The following is a 26,357-nucleotide window of genomic DNA, read 5'->3' as shown; positions in this document are numbered from 1 at the left end:
CAATTCTCCTGGCTCAGCCTCCTGAATAACTGGGATTATAGGTATCTGCCACCAAGCCCAGTTAATTTTTGTATTTTTAGTAGAGACAGGGTTTCTCCATGTTGGTCAGGCTGGTCTCGAAGTCCTGACCTCAAGTGATCCACCTGCCTCGGCCTTCCAAAGTGCTGGGATTATAGGCATGAGCCACTGCTCCTGGCCAACAAGTTTTTATATGTGTTCCACAGGGGATTGAAAAGGGAACATAGTTTTTGTAAGCTCAAAATTTTCATATTTGTCTCACACAATATTTTGTTACCGTTATTCAGCACATAAAGTTTTGCTTTCTTTTTCAAGACTGTGCAGTAGGTGGTATTATATACTGTTATCAGGAGATGCTTAATGTCTTACTTCTTCAGTGATATTAGTAGCCATTTTACATCGTTAGGGATTCCAAAATGGTGATACTTAAACATTTCGCTCTGCTTATTTGGTGAGAATCCCTAAAGCAGGGGTCTCCATCTCCCAGGCCACGGACTGTTATCTGCTGTGACCTGTTAGGAACCGTGCTGAGCCGAATTTACAGCCCCTCCCCATTGCTCACATTACCACCTGAGCTCTACCTCCTCTCAGATCAGTGGTGGCATTAGATTGTCTTAGGAGCACAATCCCTGTTGTGAACTGCGCATGAGAGGGATCTAGGTTGCACACCCTTTGTGAGAATCTTATTCCTGGTGATCTGTCACTGTCTCCCATCACCCCCCGATGGGACTATCTAAGTTGCAGGAAAATAAGCTCAGGGATCCCACTGATTCTACATTATGATGAGTTGTGTAATTATTTCATTATGTATTACAATTTAATAATAATAGAAATAAAGTGCACAATAAATGTAATGCCCTCAGATCATCCCGAAACTACCCCCACCATCTGTGGAAAAATTGTTGTCCACAAAACCGGTCCCCAGTGCCAAAAAGGTTAGGGACCGCTGCTCTAAAGAACTTTTCCTCATGAAATGTTGTTTATCCTGAATGCCTGTAGGAGTGGCAGGGTAAAGCTTAATTGTTCCCCTTCATTTACCAGTTTTTAAATCAATGACTTGGTTCCCTGGCATTCCTTAATTAAAGATGTGGTCTGTGAGGTTTTGTTTTGTTTTGATATTTTTCATGAACTCAATGGATTTAAACATATCCATTGCAATTACCTTGATTCACACCCTTTTCATTTTTGGTTGATGAGAAACCTATTCAAGTTGACTCTTATGACTTGAAGTAGTCTTTGATAACGGACATTCAAATTAAGATAATACACAGAAATGCAGAAATATTGATTATCTGATTTTAAGCATTGTATTTTACTTTAGAAGTTTGATACTAATTTTTTCATTGTTAATTCTAATTATAAAAATAATTTCTGTTAGCCCAGCATCATGGCGGGCGCCTATAATCCCAGCTACTTGGGAGACTGAGGCAGGAGAATCGCTTGAACCTGGGAGGCGGAGGTTGCTGTGAGCTGAGATCGCACCACTGCACTCCACCCTGGGCGATAGAGAGAGACTCCATCTCAAAAAATATGGAGAATAATAATTCCTGTTTATTTTTGACATAATTATTATTGTTACTACTATTATTTGAGACAGTGTCACTCTTGTCGCCGAGGCTGCAGTGCAAGGGTGTGATCTTGGCTTGCTACAACCTCCTCCTCCCGGATTCAAGGGATTCTCCTGCCTCAGCTCCCTGAGTAGCTGGGGTTATAGGCACAAGCCACCATGCCCAGCTAATTTTTTGTATTTTTAGTAGAGACGGGGTTTCATCATGTTGGTGAGGCTGGTCTCAAACTCCTGACCTGAGGTGATCCTCCTGCTTCGGCCTCCTAAAGTGCTGGGATTACAGGCCCAAGCCACTGTGCCCGTCCCGTTTACTTTAGAAAAGTGAAAAAACTGAAAATGTTTTTTGAAAAACACAAAAATCGCTTAGTTTTACCACCAAGAGGTAGGGTTTTTTTTCTTTCTTTCTTTTTTTTTTAAATTTTTAACTTTGTGGAGAGATGCGGTTTTGCCATGTTGCCCAGGCTGGTCTTGATCCTCTGGGCTCAAGCCATCTGCCTGTCTCAGCCTCTCAGACTGCTGGGACTATAGGCGTGAGCCACTGCACCTGGCTTCCAGAGATAATATTTTATGGTATTTACTTTTTTCTTTTTTTGTTTTGTTTTGTTTTGTTTTTGAGACTAAGGTCTCACCATTGCATAGGTTGGAGTGCAGTGGCACGATCTTGGCACATTGCAACCTTTGCTTCCCAGGCCCCACCAATCTTCCCACCTCAGCCTCCCGAGTAGCCGGGACTACAGACATGCGCTACCATGCACAGCTAATTTTTGTATATTTTGTAGGCACGAGGTCTCGCAGTGTTGCCCAGGCTAGTCTCAAACTCCTGGACTCAAGTAATCTGCCTGCCGTGGCCTCCCAAAGTGCTTGGATTGCAGGCATGAGCCACTGTGCCTGGCCTGCTTTATTTCTTTTTCCTTGAATGATTATGTATTTTTATTTAGTTATATCATATTGTTTTGAGCCTTGCTTTAAAAATATTCCAATCCATGTTCTACTAAAGGTTATTTGAAAACATAATTTTAAATGACTGCATTGTAGTCTAAAGCACAGGTGTCTAATCTTTTGGCCTCCCTGGGTCACACTGGAAGAATTGTCCTGGACCACACATGAAATACACTAATGCTAATGATAGCTGATGAGCTTTAAAAAATTGCAAAAAAACCTAAATGTTTTAAGAAAGTTAATGAATTTGTGTTGGGCCACATTCAAAACAATCCTGGGCCACGGGTTGGACAAGCTTAGTCTAAAGGAATAAGCCATACTTTAACAATCCATTCTCATACTAGACTTTTAGATATTTTTCAGGAAATTTTGAAAATTACATATGTGCATTTGGCTTTAAAAAATTTTTTTTATTTTTGGAGAGTCAGGGTCTTGCTGTGTTACCTAGGCTGAAATGCAGTAGCAAGATCATGGCTCGCTGCAGCCTCAACCTCCCAGACTCAGATGCTTCTCGTGGTTCAGCCTCCCAAGTAGCTGGGACTACAGGCACGTGCCATCATACCTGGCGATTTTTTTATAGAGACAGGGGTCTCCCTGTGTTACCTAGGTTGGTCTTGAATTCTTGTCCTCAAGTGATCTTTCCTTCTCCTCAACTTCCCAAAGTGCTAGGATTATAGGCATGAGCCACAATGCCTGGCCTATTTTGGCATTTTGACTTTGATATTCTGAATTATTATTATTATTTTTTGAGACAGGTCTCTCTGTTACCCAGGCTGGAGTGCAGTGGCGTGATCTTGGCTCACTGCAACCTCCGCCTCCGGGGTTCAACTGATTCTTCTGCCTCAGCCTCCTGAATAGCTGGGACTATAGATGCCTGCCACTACGCCCAGCTAATTTTTGTATTTTTTAGAAGAGTCAGGGGTTTTGCCATGTTGGCCAGGCTCATCTTGAACTCCTGACCTCAAGTGATCTGCCTGCCTCGGCCTCCCAGAGTGCTGGGATTACAGGTGTGAGCCACTGCATCTGGCCTGAATTATTTATTCAAGATAATATTGCTAGATGTAGGATTTTTATTAATTTGTTATTATTAAATTTTTTAATATGTATAGTAGAGATGGCGGTCTTACTATGTTGCCCAGGCTGGTCTTGAACTCCTGCGTTCAAGTGATTCTCCTGCTTCTGCCTTCCAAAATGCTGGGATTTCAGGTGTGAGCCATGGCACCTGGCCCACTATCTTATGATTAAAAATTAAATCATTTGATTAATGCATTGTAGGGCCATGAGGAGGAAGCAGCTGGAAATGCTATTGTATTATCTTTTACTCTTTTTTTTTCTTCCCCTGTGGGAGGATGGAACAAAATGACTTGTCATCCATATATTCTGGATGGTTGAAAGAAATATTCTGTATCAATCATGTTCAATCATGACTATTTACCAGGGTTTTCAGATATTTTGGAGCACCTAATAGTAATCGTTAGTCCTAAAACTAGTGTGAAAATTAACTGGAAGGAGGGAATGGACCATCTGTAGGTACAGTCTAAAGTAGGATTTTTGAACTTAAGTGTACAGGAAAGTCAAACCAGAATAGTCTAAAAAATGAAGGTTGGTAGTCTTTAGTACTCCAGGAATTTATTTTTCAGTCACCTTAAAAAAAAAAAAAAAAAAAAAAAAAAGACAGCTTTACTGAGATTTAATATTCCTAGGATTTTTGGATCCCCAAAATAATGCATTTTAAAAGTTACCCTGCATTGTTCTTCTTCTTTTTTTTTTTTTAAATAGACATGGGGTTTCAGCATGTTGCTCAGGTTGGTCTTGAACTCCTGAGCTCAATTGATCCTCCCGCCTTGGCCTCCCACAGTGCTGGAATTATAGGTGTACTACGCCCAGCCTTTTTTCTCATTTTTAATTGGATTATGGCTTTTTCTTATTAGTTTGTAGTAGTTCTTTACGTAATTTGGAGATACTTCTTTGTCAAATATGTGTATTTCAGATATCTGGGCTTTTTACTTTTTTTTTTTTTTTTTTTGAGACGGAGTCTGGCTCTGTCACCCAGGCTGGAGTGCAGTGGCCGGATCTCAGCTCACTGCAAGCTCCGCCTCCTGGATTTACACCATTCTCCTGCCTCAGCCTCCCGATGTAGCTGGGACTACAGGCGCCCACCACCTCGCCCGGCTAATTTTTTGTATTTTTTAGTAGAGACGGGGTTTCACCGTGTTAGCCAGGATGATCTCGATCTCCTGACCTCGTGATCCGCCCGTCTCGGCCTCGGGCTTTTTACTTTTAATGGTGTCTTATTGTGACTAGAATATAAAGACCAATTTATTAATTTTCTTTTTATGGTTAGAACTTTTGTGCCCTTTTAAAACAAATCTCTTGCACCACATTTTGATAAATGCTGAGATAAGAACCACTTGCTGGTTGGCGAGGAACTGGGGGAAATAGAAGCTTTCTGAGGAGTCCCTCCAAAATCTTTCCCAGCAGCCCTAGACTTTCCAGGAATCCCCCAGTTGGTCTCTTTTTATAGTATTAAAATTTGAGCTTTGTTAATTTTATGTCCCCAACTAATGTTAAACATACAGTTGTCTGTCTACTGCAGTGAAAACAATGGGCTGTAGCTAAGTTACTTCAGTGTTACTCTGGCTTGGAGCAGGGGCTCCCCAACCCCCAGCCCAGGGACTGGTGTGGGTCCGTGGCCTGTTGGGAACTGGGCTGCACAGCAGGAGGTGAGCAGTGGGCAGGCGATTGGGCATTACCGTCTGAGGTCTGCCTCCTGTCAGATGTGCCTTGGTGTTAGCTTCTCATAGGAGCTCAAACCCTATTGTGAACTGCGCATGCAAGCTTGTGCACTCTTTGTGAGCTTCTCCCTGGTACCAAAAAGGTTGGGGACTGCTGGCTTAGAGTACAGTGTTTCTCCAGTTTTTCTGCAGAAGTATCCTAACCACAGGGGAGAATGAGTGCATGACTCCAGGGGCATCTGGAATCTGTTTGTTGGTTTGTTTGTTTGAGACCGAGTCTCGCTCTGTTGCCCAGGCTGGAGTACTCTAGCATCATCTCGGCTCAACTGCAACCTCCACCTCCTGGGTTCAAACAAGTCTCCTGCCTCAGTCTCCCAAGTAGCTGGAACTACAGGTGGGCACCACCATGCCCAACTAATTTTTGTATTTCTAGTAGAGACGAGGGTTTCATCATGTTGACTAGGATGGCCTCCATCTCTTGACCTCATGATCTGCCTGCCTCGGCCTCCCAAAGTGCTGGGATTACAGGCGTGTAGTGGAGACACAGTTTCACCATAGTGGCCAGGCCAGTCTCGAACTCCTAACCTCAAGTGATCTGCCCACCTTGGCCTCCCAAAGTGCTGGGATTACAGGTATGAGCCACCGTGCCTGGCTGGCATCTGGAATCTTGACAAGGCCTGAAGCAGCCACTGAAAGCAGGGAATTTTTCTTTGACGTCTTCTATCTTAAGATATCTTAAAAGTGTGTGCCAGTTTTTAGGGAGATTGTTTTCATTTAAAATAACATTTTAATGATTCCAGCTTTTGCTCCTAAATTTAGAGTGAAATTGGGGGAGGCGTCAGAAGGCTGTATCATTATGCTTGTTCAACAGCCCAAAATAATAATATGTTCGGGTGTAGGATCTTTTGTCTTCATTAATCTATGTGCGTTGCCATTTTAGGGTGTTTAAGAGACTTTTACAATAATTATGTTGAATATCCCTTATTTGAAATTCTGGGACCAGAAATGTTTAGGATTTTGGATATTTTGAGGTTTTGTAATATCTGCATTATGTTCTTACCGATTGAGCATCTCAAATCAAAAAATCAGAAATTGGAAAACTCCATGAGCATTTCCTTTGAGTGTCATGTTGTTGCTCAGAAAGTTTTGGATTTTGGAGGGTTTTGGATTTTCGGATTAAGGGTCTGCAACCTGTACTGGCAGAGTCAAAACAAGATTTCGGGTCTCATTGCTCCTCCCTGTATACTTGCTGGTCTCATAGTACTAATGTGAGATCATGGGATTATACCTTGAAACGACAGAAAAGAGTTGGATAAATTCAGACCAGCTTGAAAAAATAAAAACGAGTTACTTAACCAAGAATTTTGAAGAATTTCTGGAAAATAAAAAAGCAGTTAGATGCCCTAACTTTAGAAATTAAATGTAAGTGTCGGGCGCAGTGGCTCACGCCTGTAATCCCAGCACTTTGGGAGGCCGAGATGGGGAGATCACAAGGTCAGGAGTTTGAGACCAGCCTGGCCAACATGGTGAAACCCTGTCTCTACTAAAAATAGAAAAATTAACCGAGTGTGGTGTTGGGTGCCTGTAATCCCAGCTACTGGGGAGGCTGAGGCAGGAGAATTGCTTGAACCTAGGAGGCAGAGGTTGCAGTGAGCTGAGATTGGGCCACTGTACTCCAGCCTGGGTGACAGAGCAAGACTCTGTCTTGCGGGGGGGGGGAAAAAAAGAAGTTAAATGTAAGTTTAATTTGCTCTTAGGTACTGGGGGAGTGTTAAAGATCTTATGGGGAATACTAATGCTCCTTTTCCTGTTGATTTATGTATTTAATAATAAAATGACCCTCCTCAAAGGGTTTTATGATTTTAAGTATACAGTAATTTGTTTGGATCATTTACTTCTGAATTATTAAATGTACTCTGATTTGTTGTTCTTGGGTTTTGGAACACTTTTCTCTTTTCTTCCCTTTTTTTTTTTTTGAGATGGAGTTTCGCTCTTGTTGCCCAGGCTGGAGTGCAATGGTGTGATCTCAGCTCACCGCAACCTCTACCTTCCAGGTTCAAGCGATTCTCCTGCCTCAGCTTCCCTAGTAGCTGGGATTATAGGCATGTGCCACCATGCCAGGCTAATTTTGTATTTTTAGTAGAGACGGGGTTTCTCCATGTTGGTCAGGCTGGTCTCGAACTCCTGACCTCAGGTGATCTGCCTGCCTCGGCCTCCCAGAGTGCTGGAATTACAGGCATGAGCCACCGTGCCCGGCCATTGGGACACCTTTTTCTTAAATTTGCTTAAAGTTAATGCTTTTGATTACATTGTTTATAGTTAGACACTTAAAATGTAATTTTGGATAAAATATTTATTTTTGGTAGTAACCTCATTGTATTGTAATTATAAGTTAACTGTTAGAAACAAATAGTACAAGTTATGTAACTTGTTTACAATAAGAGAGCAGTGTTTTAATTGATCATTAGATGTTGATGATAACTCAGTTACCATTGGTTATTAAGATACTTATTTGGTAATCTCTTTCTTTTTTTTTTTTTTTTGAAGACAAGGTCTCACTCTGTCGCCTAGGCTAGATGGAGCACAGTTGCGCCATCACAGCTCACTGCCGGCTTGACTTCCTGGGCTCCAGTGATCCTTCCACCTCAGCCCTCCCCCAACCCGAGTAACTGGGACCACAGGCACACGCCATCATGCCTGGCTAATATTTTGTATTTGTTGTGGAGATTGGGTTTTGCCATGTTGCCCAGGCTGGTCTTGAACTCCAGGGTTCAAGCGATCCTTCCACTTTAGCCTCTCAAAGTGCTGGGATTACAGGCATGAGCTGCTTTGCCTGGCCTGGTAATCTCTTGATTAAAGTACAGAATAAGTCTTTACCGCATACCAGTGAGAATAGATATAAAATACTTAACCATCAAAGACATTTGAAATTGTTACCACACCTGTTTTAAAAAATTGTCATTAAAAATAAATATCAAGTTTATCTTAATTAAGTGTACAATGCAGTGTTGTTAACCATATATACATTGTTGTAGAATTTTTTATTTTACGTGACTGAAACTATACCCATTGAATAACAGCTCTCCATTTCCCCCTCCTCCCAACCCCTGGCAGCAACCATTCTACTTTCTGTTTCTATGAGTTTGATTACTTTAGATACCTACACGGTATTTGTCTTTTGTGACTGGCTTATTTCACTTATGGTTCATCCATGTTGTAGCTTATGCCTGGATTTCCTTCTTTTTTAAGACTGAATCATCCTCATCCACTGGTTCTAGCTGAAGTATGATGGGATCATTCTTCCTGGCAAATAAATTCCCGTTTCTATCCAGAAAACCAATAAAAAGTTTTCCATGAAATGTTAAAAAAAAAAAAAAAAAAAAGACAATCCATTGTATTGCATATGCCACATTTTCCTTATCCATTCATCCTTCTGTGGCCATTCAGGTTGCATCTACATCTTGGCTTCTATGGATAATGCTGCATTGAACATGGGTGTATCATTATACCTATTTTTAAAGGGTATATCTGTTTTTCTCTTGCAGATATATTCGACTTTATGGGAGAAAATTTAGCAAAGAAGATCATGTTCTTTTTATTAAGTTATTGTATGAGCTGGTATCAATTCCAAAACTGGAAATCAGCATGATGCAGGGATTTGCCCGCCTTTTGATCAACTTGTTAAAGTAAGTCTATTTCCAGTGGTTTCCGTTAAGGTTTGTTTGTTTCTTCAGGGTTTTAGGGAATGAGGACTAAGTCCTTTTGGTAAGAAGACCAAGTCTCAAGTTGTCAATTTGGAAATTGATTGCAAAAAACATTATCTTTAGTTTCATCAAATGTGTTAATTAACCTTTTAGTTAAAATTGCATCTCTTCCATGACGTGGTCTTTTCTCTAGCACCCATTGAATTTCCCCTTTCATAGGTTGTTAAGTCCCTCGAGAAAACAAGACAAATATTATAGATTCTTTTGCTTACCCTGAAGCATCCAGCTCAATGCTGGAAACAAATATTCCATAGTGTGGGAAAACATGAAATTCATCTACAGTGATGGTGACACAAATTTAAATGCCCTCTTTTATCTGGAACTCTTTGAGGTTTGAGCAGCAGCAAGAATTGGGTGCATTATTCTTATGTTCTGCTAGTGAGTGGCCGTGGATGGGGAAAAGCAAAACCCACTGTGATGAGCAGCAATATTTAACTGTCCCTGTGTAGTATTTGTGGTATACACACATCTGTGCACACATGCACACGTAGGTATTTGTTTTATTTTACTTTTTAGGAAAAAGGAACTTCTTTCAAGAGATGATTTGGAGTTACCCTGGAGACCACTTTATGATATGGTAGAAAGAATATTATATTCCAAGACAGAGCACCTAGGATTAAATTGGTTTCCTAAGTAAGTGTTTCCATTTAAAATACTTATTTGGGAGTACTTGGGGTCTTTTAGGGAGTGATCATGATTGAAAAATACTGGGTTGTTTGAAAGAAACAAGCAGATATTTTAATGTGCATATTTCTATGTAATTTGACTCCTGAAGCAATTCATTGCCCTCTATAAACTGTATCTGAAGCTGCATCTCTCTTGCAGATCATTGACTTCTTCCATCTACAGCCTGCCTCTTGGAGACCTAATTTTTGGTTTTATATTTTATTCTGAGTTTATATAATAAAATAGCATCTGCCTTTTTTTGGTTAATAGTGATTTCATACTTGACTGATAGGTATCATTTCTATCCAATTGTAGTCTAGCTTTAAATTTTCTCAGTTTTAGCATGTTTGGCTTATCATTCTTCTTTTTTCTGAGACAGGGTCTCCCTCTGTTGCTCAGGCTGGAGTGCAGTGGCACAATCTCAGCCCACTGCAACCTCCGCCTCCCAGGTTTAAGTGATTCTCGTGCCTCAACCTCAGGAGCAGCTGGGATTACAGGCGCGCACCACCATTCCCAGCTAATGTTTGTATTTTTAGTAGAGATGGGGTTTCGCCATTTTGGCCACTCTGGTCTCAAACTCCTGACCTCAGGTGATATGCCTCTCTTGGCCTCCCAAAGTCCTGGGATTACAGGCATGAGCCACCATGCCCGGCCTCTTCAGTGTTTTGTTTCTTTGTTTGTTTGTTTGTTTTGTTTTTTTTTGAGACGGAGGCTCGCTCTATTGCCCAGGCTGGAGTGCAATGGCGTCATCTCAGCTCACTGCAAGCTCCGCCTCCCGGGTTCATGCCATTCTCCTACCTCAGCCTCCCCAGCAGCTAAGACTACAGGAGCCCACCACCACGCCCAGCTAATTGTTTTTGTATTTTTAGTAGAGAGGGGTTTGACCGTGTTAGCCAGGATGGTCTCAATCTCCTGACCTCGTGATCCGCCCACCTCGGCCTCCCAAAGTGCTGGGATTTCAGGCATGAGCCACTGCGCCCTACCGCCTATTCAGGTTTTAATAGCTAGCTGTTTTTTCTCATTGTCTAGAGTCATTTGTCATATATACTCATTTCTTTTTCTTTTTCTTTTATTTTTTGAGACAGAGTCTCGCTCTGTCGCCCAGGCTGGAGTGCAGTGCCGTGATCTCGGCTCACTGCAAGCTCCGCCTCCCACGTTCACGCCATTCTCCTGCCTCAGCCTCCCGCACAGCTGGGACTACAGGCATCCGCTACCACGCCCGGCTAATTTTTTTGTATTTTTAGTAGAGACAGGGTTTCACCATGTTAGCCAAGATGGTGTCGATCTCCTGACCTTGTGATCCGCCCGCCTCGGCCTCCCAAAGCGCTGGGTTTATAGGCGTGAGCCACCGCGCCTGGCCTGTGTACTTATTTCTTGAAGAGCACCATTCTTTATGCCTGTATTAATTTCCTTTTTCTTTTTTATAAATTAAGTCTTTAAAGACTTCTGCGGTTTTCTCTCTCAGTCTTAGGCGTGTCTACATTATTTCATTATTTCTTGTTAAATTCATGTAATCTATGATTAGCCCTCAGCCTTTACTTAGGTCAACAGTCTTTGTCCCTTACCATAGAATTTTTTGAAAATGAGTGCAGATGGCAAATGTGAAATGGTGTAAATGGAGGAGGTAAAACATGATCTTCAATTAGGTCCTAATTGGTTTTTGGACAGTTTGGGACAAGTAAAGTGGTTAGAAGTCATTTATTTCTTGCAAGTTTCATGTGTTAAAACAAAGAAACTCATTTCAACCATAAAAATGCAAATTTTATCATGAAATAGAGTAGTACATTGTGCAAGTATGTTTTTACCAGTATTTGTTATGTTTTCTTCCCTCCCTCCCTCCCTCCCTTCCTCTCTCCATTCCTTCCTTCCTTCCTTTTTCAGGGTTGCTCTGTTGCCCAGGCTGGAGTGCAGTGGCAAGATCTTGCATCACCACAGCCTTGACCTCCTGGGCTCAAGCAGTCTTCCCGCCTCAGCCTCCTGAGAAGCTGGGACCACAGGCATGTGCCACCATGCCCGGCTAATTTTTAAAACTTTTTATTTGTAGAGACGGGGTCTCACTGTGTTGCCCAGGTTAGTCTTGAACTCCTGGGCTCAGGAGATCCTCCCGCCTTGGCCTCCCAAAGTGCTGGGATTACAGGCTTGAGCCACTACACCCAGCCCCAATATTTATTAAGAAAACTCAGAATTGAATACAAAAGCTTTGTTTGTAAAGATTCCTTTTGGGTGTTATTTTTGCCACAGGGACCGTGATCTAGACTGGTTTGACTGAGTCTTCTTTAAATGAGAGGTCAGGGAATTTCTTACTGGCTTCACCATTTCAGATGAGATTGGGCACATTCAGGGTGTTAATGGCCATAGACAGGCCTCACCATTTCATAGATCTCAGGGACCTTTGAACTGTGTTCAGATCAGTTATCCTTCTGAGATTTTTCTTGCTGATAATTTTGGCTGCTTCTGAAAGTATTTTGTAAATGAAAGGAGGAGATAAGGCAGTTTCTTCAGTGATACCCTGTTCTTTAGTATGCCCTCTTATTCGCTGCTTTATAACCAAGTGTCCTACTTTCCTGCCTTAAAGGTCTACCTTTGCAAAGGCACATGCTGCTTTTAAAGTCCTGTGTGGTCATTAATAAATATCCATGGCTTTCCTCTTCAGTGATAAGAGCTGTTTGTCTGGAAATTTTCTATTAATATTGGTCAGTCAGTGCTTATTGATTATGTTTACCATGTCTCTTCCTAAAGTGTCACATCATCCTTGTCCTTAAAAGTTTTACCATGACTATTCTTGATCTTTTGAAGACACGTTGTGACTGAAACACGGCACTGACTCTCAACTCTTAACAGACTCAGCATTTCATTTTGTAATTGTAATTATTCTAAAATAAAATTTATAAATCATATAACCTACCTATACTCATTACCTACACTGTGACAATTTTGAGTTTTTTCATCTTAGATATATTCTGCCACATTTTGAAACAGTTTTGTCGGCTGACTACATGTGTTCATACTATTTTTAGAATGCTATTTTTATAATCAAAAGTGAAAGATTGCTTAATTTGTTAACTGTCTTTCAAATTTTAAACTTATGTGCCTTATGTTTTTGTCCTAATTGAAATTGCTGCTTAGGGTGGTGGCATGTATTTCAACATGATTTTAAAAGCTAGTTCTATTGTTTGAAGCAAAGATTATCAACTTCCCTCTCTTCCCTTCCTCTTTACCTTTTCCATCCTCTCTCCATCCCTTTTTGTATCCTTGTTTCCCTCTTTCCTTTTCTTCCTTACTTCCTCCTTCTAGCTTTCTGTCTGTCTTTTTGCCTCTAGGGCAAAAGACCCTTTTTAGTCTCTTTATCCCCATCTCAGTCTACTTTTTACTGGAGAAAGAATTGGTAGTGTTTTTTATGCAATAGAAGAAGTAAAATTGGAAAGGAGATGAGTGTGAACTAATTGTTAGTGATATAAGAATTATTATTTACTTTATAAATGAAGCTTTTGAATCTTACGGACATGGTTTTATTTTATAAAACAATATCCCATACACTTACTTTGACTAGCATATTGCAAGTTATATCATAGGCAACGCACTAATGGTGTTGCTCCTCACAAAATGTGGGAGAATTATGCATAGATCGCTTTTACAAATGGGCACAAACAATTCATATTTCAATTGCTATGTGTATACATTTATTTAGTATTATTACCACTAATTTGGTTTTTGTGGGTGGTTATAAAGGTTTTCATATTTGCATCATGAGTAGCTTGGGCCTACATAACTTGTTTACTACTTCTTAAAATTTATTTTTAAAAGTATCTATTCTCTTTTACATGTATTGTTCTAAGGGTATCATATAGTATTATATTTTCATTTTTTTCATATTAATCTGCCTCTGGAGAAATTTGATATTTTCTTTTTCTGGTATTTGTTTATGGCATTTGTTTCTCTATTGAGTCATTAAAGAGCTATTTGAATTGGTGCTCTTTAAGATACAGTTAAATCCTTTGTCCTCAGCTCCCCACACTCACCACATGGAAACGACATTTTCCAGACCTCTGTTTGGGGTTTCTTGGCACATGTGGCCATACTTAGGAGTTTAAATTACTACCAGCAGCTCATGGATGATCTCTAGCTACAAAATTTAATATGATAATCAAATGATGAGAAGAATTTCTCCTAAAACCTGTTGAAATTTAAAAGATTTTATGGTTGTAAACCATGATTATTAATACGGTATTTACAATTATTTTTTAATGTATTTGAAGACCATCCTATTTATTTTTAAAAATATTCTTTTATTTGGAAATTTAAAATTTTAGCAAAATTCGGCCGGGTATGGTGGCTCACGCCTGTAATCCTAGCACTTTGGGAGGCTGAGGTAGATGGATCACCTGAGGTCGGGAGTTCAAGACCAGCCTGGCCAACATGGTGAAACCCCATCTCTACTAAAAATACAAAAATTAGCCTAGTGTGATGGCGCATGCCTGTAATCCCAGCTACCCAGGAGGCTGAGGCGGGAGAATCGCTGGAACCCGGGAGGCAGAGGCTGCATTGAGCTAAGATCATCCCACTGTACTCCAGCCTGGGCGACAGAGCCAGACTCCCATCTCAAAAAGAAAATTTTTTTACCAGATTTTATTAATGTTTTGGATAGTGTTTCTCACAAAAGTTGTTTCTGTGCTACAATGTTCTTTCTTTAAAAACTGATCTTTTAAAAGCAAATTTAAAAAATACTTAGTTCAAGTTCAAGTTGATCAGGCTTATTGTCATTTAAAACAATTATGCATGCTCTTTTTATGTGAGTGGTAAGAGTTATTACAATTTCTTAACACTTACCATAAAGGTATACTTTTTAAAAGTAATTTTTTTTTTTTTTGAGACGGAGTCTCGCTCTGTAGCCCAGGCTGGAGTGCAGTGGCCGGATCTCAGCTCACTGCAAGCTCCGCCTCCCGGGTTCACGCCATTCTCCGGCCTCAGCCTCCCGAGTAGCTGGGACTACAGGCTCCCGCCATCTCGCCCGGCTATTTTTTGTATTTCTTAGTAGAGACGGGGTTTCACTGTGTTCGCCAGGATGGTCTCGATCTCCTGACCTCGTGATCCGCCCATCTCAGCCTCCCAAAGTGCTGGGATTACAGGCTTGAGCCACCGCGCCCGGCCTTTAAAAGTAATTTTAATGAAAAGTCAATGCTAATGCACATCAGTAAGGACAATGTTGTACTTATTATTTATACTTTTTTTTTTTGAGATGGAGTTTTTTTTTGCTCTTGTTGCCCAGGCTGGAGTGCAGTGGCACAAGGTTCAAGCGATTTTCCTGCCTCAGCCTCCTGAGTAGCTGGGATTACAGGTGTGCACCACCAAATCCAGCTAATTTTTTGTATTTGTAGTAGAGATGGGGTTTCATCATGTTGGCCAGGCTGGTCTTGAACACCTGACCACAGGTGTGAGCCACCGCACCTGGCCTATTTATACCTTTCTTTATGGTGAAATTATCTTGGCCCTAATTTTGAGTGAAGTGGCTATGAAAAATGACTACTTACTAGTTTAACTGAGCAATATTAGATTTTGAAGATTAGATATGAGATGGATAATGTCTAACTTATGGTGGATTTGTTTGGAAATAGAGAAGGCAAGTAAAACTAGATGAGCGTTTGGTACAGGTTTAAGAAAAACAAATACTGTATAAGCAGTTACCATTAAATTATGAAGGGATGAAGTCAGATATACAGAATAGCCCATCGTTACAGTTAACCAGTTCATTTATGAAAAAGCAAATATTATTCTGAAGTTAAATTTTAGTTCAAGAACTGTCAAGTGAAGCTGCAAGTACTTCTGGCTATGAGCAGTCTAGTTTACTCTCATCTTCAATATTTCATTTGCTATACTTTTCCCTGGTTTAGAAGTGAATATTGTCCTGATAAGGCCAAGGAGGCAGGAGGCATAAACCTCCAAGTTTATATGAGTTCACTGTCTCAGTAACTGGAGGCTAAGACTATTGGTTTTCCTCAGGCTTATCTGCTAATATTTAACATTTACTTTGTTAATGGCATCATAAGGAAATCAAGGTCCAGAGAGGAAAATTCACACAGAATCATTGGTTGAAACTGGAACAAGAGCTTAAGAACTGGGACAAGGACTCACTTTCTACCTTTAATAATAGGGTGGCACTTGGGGAGGAGTTTCCTATTTTGTTGTGATTTCCTTAAGTCATAAATTAGTAGCTACTCAGAGGCAGTAGAATCAATGTAAGAGCAAAATAAGCACAAAATTTTAATTTTTAAGGAAATTGAGGATACAATTTATTATGGCTAAGTATGAAATAATAGATAACATTTATTATCCTTAATTCTGGGCCATATACCTGCATTCTATACATTATCTCATTTATTTTTGTAACAGCTTTATGAGAGGTAGGTATTATTGCTCATATTGATGAGAAAACAGCTATAATACAACTAGGAAGTAGCAGAACTGATACTCAAATTCAGATCCGTCTGACTCTAAGCCCAAACTGTAAACCATTATATGCTCTACTGTGGCTTTCTTTTTCAACCTAACATACATTTTTCAACCTAACGTATCTTTTTAAAGAGGAAAGGGTATAAGAAAACCCATCCAAAGCTTAGTCACTCTGTAGATCCCTTTTGATTTAAAAAAAAAGAAAAAAGTGTTTTGAATTGTTATCACTTTAATATTATACATTTCCAACAGTTGGAAAGTATTTAGTGATTATTCACTCCCTCTAAAAATTAGTGAAATGTAGTCTAGTAGCATCTAGCCTTAACCTTTTATTTTATTTTTAAACAGAAACATTGTTCCTTTCATCTTGAGAGATTACAAGAATCACAAAAGGTCACTATACAGATATCACAGGTTAGAGAGATTGTACCCTTTTCTGGATAAACATCATAAATCCAATGGTACAGGCCTTATGTATAAGAAGGGGTTGAAATTGACTTTATTTCGAGTAACTAAATTGCATTCCCACATACCCTAATCCTCTAATAAGTGAAGTGACTCTATCAAGTGTTATAATTAACTTCCTATTCTTCTGAAGTGTGAAGGGAACTGGAGAAAACATGTAGCTTTGCAGCCTTTTATGACTTGCTTTCTAGAATCATTTATGACATTATGCGAAAGTATGTTGGTATAGCAAAGGTCCTAAGTGAAAACAGCAGGTTTTCTGTGTAGCGCAGAACCAATAAAATAAATGTAATGTTAATGAGAACACGAACATTAGGACTGATAGAATTGTGGATCTTATGCTCATTTTCATGGATAAACAGTTTACAATTTTAGAATTACCTTTTAAAAATCTGCATTTAAATTGAGCAATTTAGTTTAAAACTAGATGACTCTTTAAACCTTAGCTGTTAATTCTATACTTTGTTGCTAAATGGGATTCTTCTATCTAAACTAAAAGAAGACCCAAGATCTGTCCTTTTTGTTACTCTGATATAAAATGTTTTTTTTTTTTTTTTTTTTTGAGACGGAGTCTCGCTCTGTCGCCCAGGCGGGAGTGCAGTGGCCGGATCTCAGCTCACTGCAAGCTCCGCCTCCTGGGTTTACGCCATTCTCCTGCCTCAGCCTCCCGAGTAGCTGGGACTACAGGCGCCTGCCACCTCGCCCGGCTAGTTTTTTGTATTTTTAGTAGAGACGGGGTTTCACCCTGTTAGCCAGGATGGTCTTGATCTCCTGACCTCGTGATCCGCCCGTCTCGGCCTCCCAAAGTGCTGGGATTACAGGCTTGAGCCACCGCGCCCGGCCTAAAATGTTTATTATTATAAATCAATAGACAGAAAAGTATAAATATATGTGAGCAGATGGCCTTTTTATAAGCACTTTGGAAATGCCCAGAAATAAAAATCACAGCCGTGGTCTTCAGGGAGCTTTAAACATAGTTGGATAGAAGTTTGCCCTGTTTTTTTTTTTGCTGGGCAAACTTAAATGTTCTCTGAACTGTGTTTTTGAATTGCTTAGCCTTTTTATAAGAAAAAGAAGAACTTCCCTCTCATGACCAGAGACAGTGCTTATTGATGGCCCTTTGGCCATGTTTTTTTTTTTTTTTTTAATTTTAGAAGTCATCTCGTGAGTTGTAACCTAGTTGCCTCTTCAGTTAATTTTTCTCTGAGTAGTTTTGAAATTAAAGAGGATTTCTACTGCTCCAAGTAATGAGATTATAGTTTTCCTTTCTTGGTTATATAATATATTGATTATTTTTGATGAGTTTGCTTTCTGTGACTCCTTGGAATTTCTTTGCAGATTAGTTCCTAAACTTTCAGAGAAGTTTGGTAGACTTCTGGACTTAAGAATTTCAGAAAGCTTAATAAGAAAGTATCAGGTGGAGACATTGCCTGAAAGTTACTCCTTTCCCATATATGTATATATACATTTTTTTGAGATTTGGGAATTTTATTTTTACTTGTACATATCATACTGTAAGTAGTCACACATGTATTTTTAAATTCCAGCTCAAAATTACCTAGTGCTCCATTGTTTGTATTGTTTGTTTGCATTTGACTGCTTGACTATGATCTAGTAAATATTTAAATATTCCATTCTGGTCATGTGTTTAAACCAGTACACGTTGGCCTTTTTATTAAAAAAGAAATGTTGATTATAAATTCATACATACATTTTTATGTTGGTCTCCTGTATTCACTTGAGGCAACTACACGTTGTAAAGTAAGTTATAATTTTTAATGTTACTGGACTAACTTTATAAGTATCTGCTCAAAGAGATGCTATTGTTCTTTTTGATAATTGTTGCTGGCCTTGAAGTGCCTTGGAGGGTTATCGAACTCATGAATTGGTTGTGAAAGCTAATTTCTGATGGAAACACCCAGATTTTGGTCTGTCTGCTGCTTGTGTTTTGATGTAAAAGTATTTTAGTAAAAATTATTTGAAGTGTTAAGCCACTGTGTTGATAAGTATGTTGTATGGTCATTGCTGCCTACCTTGTAAAGACTGAAAACAATTTGTTCTTTTCCCAGTGTAACATTTTTTCCCTTTAGTTCATACCAGAGACAACGAAATGAGGGCAAAGGAAAGAGTAGATTAGGGAGTTTAAGTAGTGAATCCTTGCAGGTGTGTCTTTATGAAAGGGAAGGCTTAGTTATTACATATAAACAAATAATATCTGAATGTATGAGCTTATCTCAGAGGTATTTATTAATTGAATTAGGTGTGTTCTTAAAATATACCAATCTAATTATCAAATGGCTTTCCCCCCCCAGTTCTGTAGAAAATATTCTCAAAACACTCGTGAAAAGCTGCCGACCGTAAGTAGCTTCTCAATTTATAAAGCCTCTTGTTGTTTCTGTGGGCTTTTCCACATCTTTAGTATGGTTTGAAGAGGAAATGAAAAGTATAAATCGTTCCTGACATTGTGGTGTTAGTCACTGAGCACAACATACCATTTCCAGTTTGTGAACTGAACTTCTCAGATTTCATTTAGAAATTTTAAAGTCATCCATTGTAAAGTAAGAATACCGTATTTTACATAAAATCATCTTTATTTGGAAGCATTTCCTAGAGTATTGTTGTTATTGAGATAAAAAATGAGTAATGCCAATAAGGTGGTTCATAACTTTTTTTGTCAACTATGTTCTGTAGAATATTTAAATATCCCATATTCTTTTCTTTTTATTTCAATATTTTTTGTAGAGAGTGGGACCTTGCTGTGTTGCCCAGGCTGGTCTTGAACCCCTGGCCTCAAGGAGTCCTCCCACCTTGGCATCCCAAAACATTGGGATTATAGGCGTGAGCCACCACTCCCTGCCAGTTATCCTATATTCATATGATTAAAGATAAATGTGAATAAAATTTAATTTTAATTTTTTTGGTTATCTTTAATTTTTTTTTTTTTTTTTTTGAGATGGAGTCTCACTCTATCGCCCAGGCTGGAGTGCAGTGGCGCGATCTGGGGTCACTGCAAGCTCCGCCTCCCAGGTTCACACCATTCTCCTGCCCCAGTCTCCTGAGTAGCTGGGACTACAGGCGCCCGCCACCTCGCCCGGCTAATTTTTTGTATTTTTAGTAGAGACGGGGTTTCACCGTGTTAACCAGGATGGTCTCGATCTCCTGACCTCGTGATCCACCCGCCTCGGCCTCCCAAAGTGCTGGGATTACAGGCGTGAGCCACCGCGCCCGGCCGATTATCTTTAATTTTAATTAAAGCTCAATTTTATGTACTTGAACTTTTTTTTGTTGTTATCAAGTTATTCTAAGACTGTTTAGATGGTATGGAATCAGTGAATCCTTTTTGATGAAAAGCCATGTATTATATGCTTGTAATATTCATCTTAAATACATATTTAATAAACCAGATATTTATTGCTGACCTTCTGTATTACTCAATGTTGGGCAAATGTATTTGCGGAATATGAGATATCTGTCTCTCAAGCGACGTAAGATTCACCCTGAGTCATAAGCACCAATGAACAGTGTCATTTTATGCGATGCAGTTACCCTCTTGGCCTGTGTTTCCTCACTGGAAACTAGATTATCACTTCAATACTTACTGGCTCATAGGTAATTCATAGAACTCCAAGTTTTCATTTTGGATTACAGTGTTAACAGTTGACTCAGAAAACTTATTAAGGGGAATTGATCCTTGATATGTGAGATCTTTGAAGGTGGAGCATAGTTTGTTTTTGGTTTTTTTAAAATTCCAATCTGTTACACAAGGACCTGACACATAAATGCTTTGTGAACTCAACAGAAGTATTCTTAGAAATATAATCTTATTTTTCACATAGAAGATTGCAGTATTATTTTAATTAACACAAGTATATGAAGATACAATAGGATTAATAATACGATGTGTGGGCCAAGCCTATAAGTCTATTTGAAAAAGTTTTCCAACTTATTTGGAAAGAATCAGAATTTTTCATATGCTGTTTGTATTTTAAAGCTCTTAAGGCTGGATGCGGTGGTGCTCTTCTGTAGTACCAGCTACTTGGGAGGCTGAGGTGGGAGGATCACTTCAGTTTAAGAGTTTGGGTCCAGCCTAGGCAACATAGTAAGACTCTGTCTTTAGAAAAAAGAAAAATGCCTGTTAAGATGTATTTAGCCGTTATACATGTATCCTCTTTATTTACCTTTGTTTTGTGTATATACGCACACTTTGGATTTTAATTTTGTAAATCTACTCGAGGGTCACTCCTGCCCGTTTCCTACAGTTATGGAATATCACAGCCTGTAGACCAGATCATCTAGTCCTCTTGTATAGGGGAGGACTCTGTGTTCCAAGGAAGGTCAATGGTCTATTCAACATGCCTAGAGATTGCTGGGCTGATGTTCTCTTTCTCATCTACTGGTAATCCTTTTCCTATTTAGACTAGATTCTTTATGACAGGATTTTTTTTTAATTGCTGTTACATAGCACAAAGGAAGTAAAACAAAAACCCTGTTTACTTTTGTAGGTTACTTGAGTGACTCATATTTTATCTGAGTTTTGTCAACTTTATAGTGTTTAGAAAAATTCCCTTAGACAAGAGGAGAATTTACTTTATGCCAAGTATAATGGGGAATTTTATTTTATTTTATTTTATTTTATTTTATTTTATTTTATTTTTGAGACGAGTCTCACTCTTGCCCAGGCTGGAGCGCAATGGTGCAGTCTTGGCTCACTGCAGCCTCCATCTCCTGGGCTCTAGTGATCTCCCAACCCCAGTTTTCTGAGTAGCTGGGACTACAGGTGTGTGCTGCCATCATGTCTGGCTAATTTTTTGTAAAGACTGAGTTTTGCCATTTTGCCCAAGCCGGTCTTGAACTCCTGGGCTCAAGTGATCCATCGACCTTGGCTTCCCAAAGTTCTGGAACTACAGGCATGAACACCTCGCCCAAATGGGGAATTTATTTTAGTATTGTGAAAGTGTGTGTTAGTTTGGACATTTGTATACTGTGTTACATCCTATGATATATATTCTCCTCCCCCGGCCTTTTGGTAAGTTATATATATTGCTGTTGTAGAGCTTTTAGCCAATAATCAGATACATGAAAACCTTCTTTTTTTCTTAGATATTTTCCAGCAGATGCCACAGCTGAGATGCTAGAAGAATGGCGACCTTTAATGTGCCCTTTTGATGTAACCATGCAAAAGGCCATCACTTACTTTGAAATATTTCTTCCTACCTCCCTTCCTCCAGAACTTCATCATAAAGGTTTTAAGTAAGTATATGCATATCTTGACAAATTCTAAAAATACAGCAGGAAATACAGATATAGAAACTAGTAAAGCAATAACAAGTAGAAAAATCGTTTTTGCAAACTCAGCCATTATTGTACTTCAAGTTTATTATACTTGAAGTGTGTTAAGGCTAAAACGGTTATAAGATTGAAAGTAAAGAGATGACACCCAAGTAAGATGAGAGCTTTAATTTAAGAAATTAAGAGAAAGAAAGAATTGCCAGAAGGGGTAATAAAAGGAAAACAGATAAAAGGAGAAAGTCAGGGAAAAGGAAGTAGAAAATTGAAAGCAATTGTTAAATAAGAATGGACAGTACTTGGTAATGAAGCAGAAGTTTAATTTGTGAGATCAGATTTCTTAAATCATGAAAGGAATATTCAGACTAAAACTCCATTATTTTATTAACTTTATAACTTCAGTATTATTTTTTTCTAGTTATGTAGTTATCAGTAACAATAATAGATTATAAAAAATACAAAGGATACCTGGCATTAAACTACTTTAAAGTCACTTGCTATACATAACAACATTTTTGTTTTTTAGACTTTGGTTTGATGAATTAATTGGCCTTTGGGTTTCGGTGCAAAATCTCCCACAGTGGGAGGGGGTAAGTATACCTTTTTTCTCCTATAGTTTTGTTTTTCTTTTCTTTTCTTTCCCCACCCCCCCATACTTTTTAAATTTGGAGATAAATATTAATAGATCATTTGGTAAGTAACTTGAAGTTCCTTAGGATTGGCTGTTAGCCCTGTTAAGATCAGTTCCTTCTCAATTTTATATTATTTTATTTGTTGTATTCTAACAAAAGTATACATTTATTTTGGTTTTATCAATATTTAGGAGTATACACATGTATTGTAAAATGCATGAAATGTAAGATCCTGTTGTTTGTTTTCTTTGGTGCCTGTACTATCATGGTGCTGGACGTATAGTGGATATTTTCAGCATATTTGTTGGATTAAACTTTTCTATATTCATTGTGGATGGTGCTTTGTCATTTTACTTTTTAGGAGCATTTTAACTGCAGCTGATTTTAAATGTGTGATGTGAATCAATTTACATTTGGAGGTTTTTTTAAAAAAAAAACTAAGTCATAAACTATTTAAGTAGATTGCACTAATGATTGCTGAAAAGAACAAATGGAGGAGGGGTGTGACTATGACACTTAAACAACAACAACAACAAATGTATTAACTTTGTCCTTTTTGTTTACTTTCAGCAACTAGTAAATCTCTTTGCTCGATTGGCTACAGATAATATAGGGTACATAGATTGGGATCCATATGTACCAAAGGTAATTAACATTTTGGGGGAAAGCCAGTCATGATGGTAGGCACCTGTAATCCCAGCTGCTCAGGAGGCTGAGGCAGGAGAATCGCTTGAACCCAGGAGTTTGAGGTTGCAGTGAGCCAAGATCGCACTACTGCACTCCAGCCTGGGTGACAGAACTAGACTCTGTCTGGGGAAAAAAAAGAACATTTTGAACATAAATACAATAGTACCGACAACAATTCTGTGTTATAAAGGAGAAATGTTTTTTCTATGCCAATTCCAAGTGGCACATAAAATTTTCTTTGATCATTAGTAAACACATATACAAATAATTTACAGGGCTGGGTCCAATGACCTTTTCTAAAGGTAATTAGACCACATGAAGGTATCATAAATGTGTTTTCTTATGCAGGATATGAACTATGAGTATCAAAAGTAATTTGGAAAGTACTAAGTATAGTATCAAGAGCATCGTACATTTGTACCTTCCAATGCATTTTGTGTATCGTATTTGGTTGCTCCTTTGCAGTGTTGCCCACTTTTTAGGTCACATTATATATTTTCCTATAGTAAATAAAGCTAGATATTCCAGGTGTATCTTCAGTATTATTTCACCTGCAGTAGAATAACCTGTGGAGCTGCAGTAGGGCTGGGTGATTCTGATGCACACACTTACATTAGAGCAAAGCTGGGGAGCAGCTGAATGCAAATGCTCTGTTTGCTTTTGCTTATGATGTCTTCCTCTGTTGTTTGGCCATTAGAAAGTAATTGAGGGGCCGGGCGCGGTGGCTCAAGCCTGTAATCCCAGCACTTTGGGAGGCCGAGACGGGTGGATCACGAGGTCAGAAGATCGAGACCATCCTGGCGAACATGGTGAAACCCCGTCTCTACTAAAAAAAAATACAAAAAACTAGCCGGGCGAGATGGCGAGCGCCTGTAGTCCCAGTTACTTGGGAGGCTGAGGCAGGAGAATGGCGTAAACCTGGGAGGCGGAGCTTGCAGTGAGCTGAGATCCGGCCACTGCACTCCAGCCCGGGCGACAGAGCGAGACTCCGTCTCAAAAAAAAAAAAAAGAAAGTAATTGAGGAAGAGAAATCGTTTCTCCCCACCTTTGGGCCCCTACCTATTGGTAATGATACATTTGGAATATAAATTTAATTTTATTATAATATAGTTGTTAAGTGATTGACTAAAATACAAATTCTTAGGGAAAAATCAAATCACCATTAAAATTTTGAAAGGGAAAGCAATCTGCTAGAAGATACTTGCATTTAGGTTGGTGCTGTTGTGCATGCTTGACATGGAATAGGAGCTTAGGAAAAACTATTCGTGCATTTGGGACAAGAAAGGAGTCAAAATATTTCATGTTTAGTCACAGTATGTGTGTTTTTGCCTTTTTATATTTAGCCATAAATCACATTTTGTCTGTTCTTTGGATACATGGACACAACTGCTTTATGTCCTTGTGCCTGTGACCTCAGAGTGTCATACAGCACATCTGTTGATATTTATATGTAATTTTTAAAGAGTAAAGCAAGTTACCAAATACTATGTAATTTCACTTAAAAACCCTTGTGATAAAATGAGAATATCTTCAGTAACACTAATATACAGCACTTACTAAAGAATTATTTTGATACCTGCAAATATCCTTAATTATTGTTTTTTCTTTTAAAAGATATTTACAAGAATTCTGAGAAGCTTGAACCTCCCAGTGGGAAGCAGTCAAGTGTTAGTCCCAAGATTTTTAACAAATGCTTATGATATTGGACATGCTGTAATATGGATCACCGCCATGATGGTTTGTAATACATTATATTTGTTTTCTATAGTTCACCCCTATTTCGTGTTAACCTTACAAAAATTCTGGGTAGTCACAGAAGTTGATAACAGTGGCTTGGTTGGTGACGTGATTCTTGGATATTTTCTGATGTCGCAAGCTCATGTTTATCAAATCCAGAATATAGTGGCACCATTTTGAAATCTCCCTAACCAATAGACATTATAAATAGAGTCCTAAATCTAGAGTTTTGAGGGATTTGCAGTGTCTCACATTTTTACTGTCCGGGAACCAGACTTGTAACCCAAAAGACTTTCCCAAGGTAGGATTACAACTCGGGATTTGCGTGTGCTTAGACTCCATTACTTACTCACTGCTAATGTTCACATGAAACATTATATTGAACATAAAGCTTACTAACAAAGTAATCTTTGTGAAGGGAGAGATGTGAAGGATTATTTTGTTGACATCATTAAAGGAAAGTGAAGACATATCCACAAGCTTAGATTTCAGTGTCATCTTTCAAATAATATTAGGATCACTTTCTATTATAATTTTCTAGCTTATCATTCATATATTGCTTCTGCAACTATTTCTTCGTATTCCATTTTATACATTAGCTTGTTTCTGTGGAAAAGCCAATTTTTTTAATGTAAAAGTTTACTTCTTAAATTTCATTGTAAGAAAAACAAATTTAAGCCCCCTTTGTTTTTGCCATTTTATTGTTAAACAGAAAAATCCCATTTTTCTTAATTGGTAGGAGCAAACACTGAAGGATGTTTACTATCTTACATATGCAGTGAGTTGACACTGGATTTTTGGGGGCTACAGAATTGGATCGTGATTAGTATTAGTTATTGTTTGAATGAGTTTTGCTCTGCTTTCTCACACAGTTCTCACTGGCAGCTTCATTTTGTGTTAAGTGTGAAAATATGGCCAAGTGCCATGGCTCACGCCTGTAATCCTAGCACTTTGGGAAGCCAAGATGGGAGGATAGCTTGAGCCCAGGAGTTTGAGACCAGCCTGGACAACATGGCGAGACCCTGTACAAAAAAAACAAAAGTAAAGTAAAAGTAAGCACGGGCATGATACCACGTGCCTGTGGTACTAGCTCCTCAGCAGGCTGAGGTGGGAGGATCACTTGAGCCTAGGAGATTGAGGGCTGCAGTGAGCCGTGTTTGTGCCACTGCACTGCACCCTGGGCAACAGAGGGAAGCCCTATTTTTTTTTTTTTTGAGACAGAGTCTTGCTCTATCGCCCAGGCTGGAGAGCAGTGGGGCAATCTTGGCTCACTGCAACCTCTACCTTCTGGGTTCAAGCGATTCTCCTGCCACAGCTTCCCAAGTATTTGGGATTACAGGCACCTGCCACCAGGCCTGGCTAATTTTTGTATTTTTAGTAGAGACAGGGTTTCCCCGTGCTGGCAAGGCTGGTC

At 39.1% G+C, this 26,357-nt stretch overlaps 1 protein-coding gene across 5 annotated transcripts in view; it reads left to right on the top strand.

The window, feature by feature from the left end:
• PSME4 (proteasome activator subunit 4) overlaps positions 1-26,357 on the top strand; it is a 106,777-nt gene that overhangs the window by 12,027 nt on the left and 68,393 nt on the right. For 3 of the 5 annotated variants that reach the window (XR_004178252.1, XM_031655160.1, XM_031655156.1), the window contains exons 2-9: positions 8,805-8,945; positions 9,540-9,656; positions 16,485-16,550; positions 18,914-18,958; positions 21,702-21,851; positions 22,414-22,477; positions 23,090-23,164; positions 24,821-24,943. Coding sequence is in view for 4 of the 5 variants with exons in the window: in XM_031655160.1 (XP_031511020.1) it covers positions 8,805-8,945; positions 9,540-9,656; positions 16,485-16,550; positions 18,914-18,958; positions 21,702-21,851; positions 22,414-22,477; positions 23,090-23,164; positions 24,821-24,943 (781 nt within the window). In the remaining variant the exon portion in view is untranslated. The remainder of the gene's footprint in view (positions 1-8,804; positions 8,946-9,539; positions 9,657-16,484; positions 16,551-18,913; positions 18,959-21,701; positions 21,852-22,413; positions 22,478-23,089; positions 23,165-24,820; positions 24,944-26,357) is intronic. The other 2 variants (XM_031655157.1, XM_031655159.1) reach the window with 2 other exon arrangements.

The sequence above is a fragment of the Papio anubis genome, chromosome 14 (genome assembly GCF_008728515.1).
Source record: "Papio anubis isolate 15944 chromosome 14, Panubis1.0, whole genome shotgun sequence".
Classification (NCBI taxonomy): Eukaryota; Metazoa; Chordata; class Mammalia; order Primates; family Cercopithecidae; genus Papio; species Papio anubis.
Note: the sequence above shows the minus strand (reverse complement) of the source record. Positions and strands in the feature narration are given on the sequence as shown.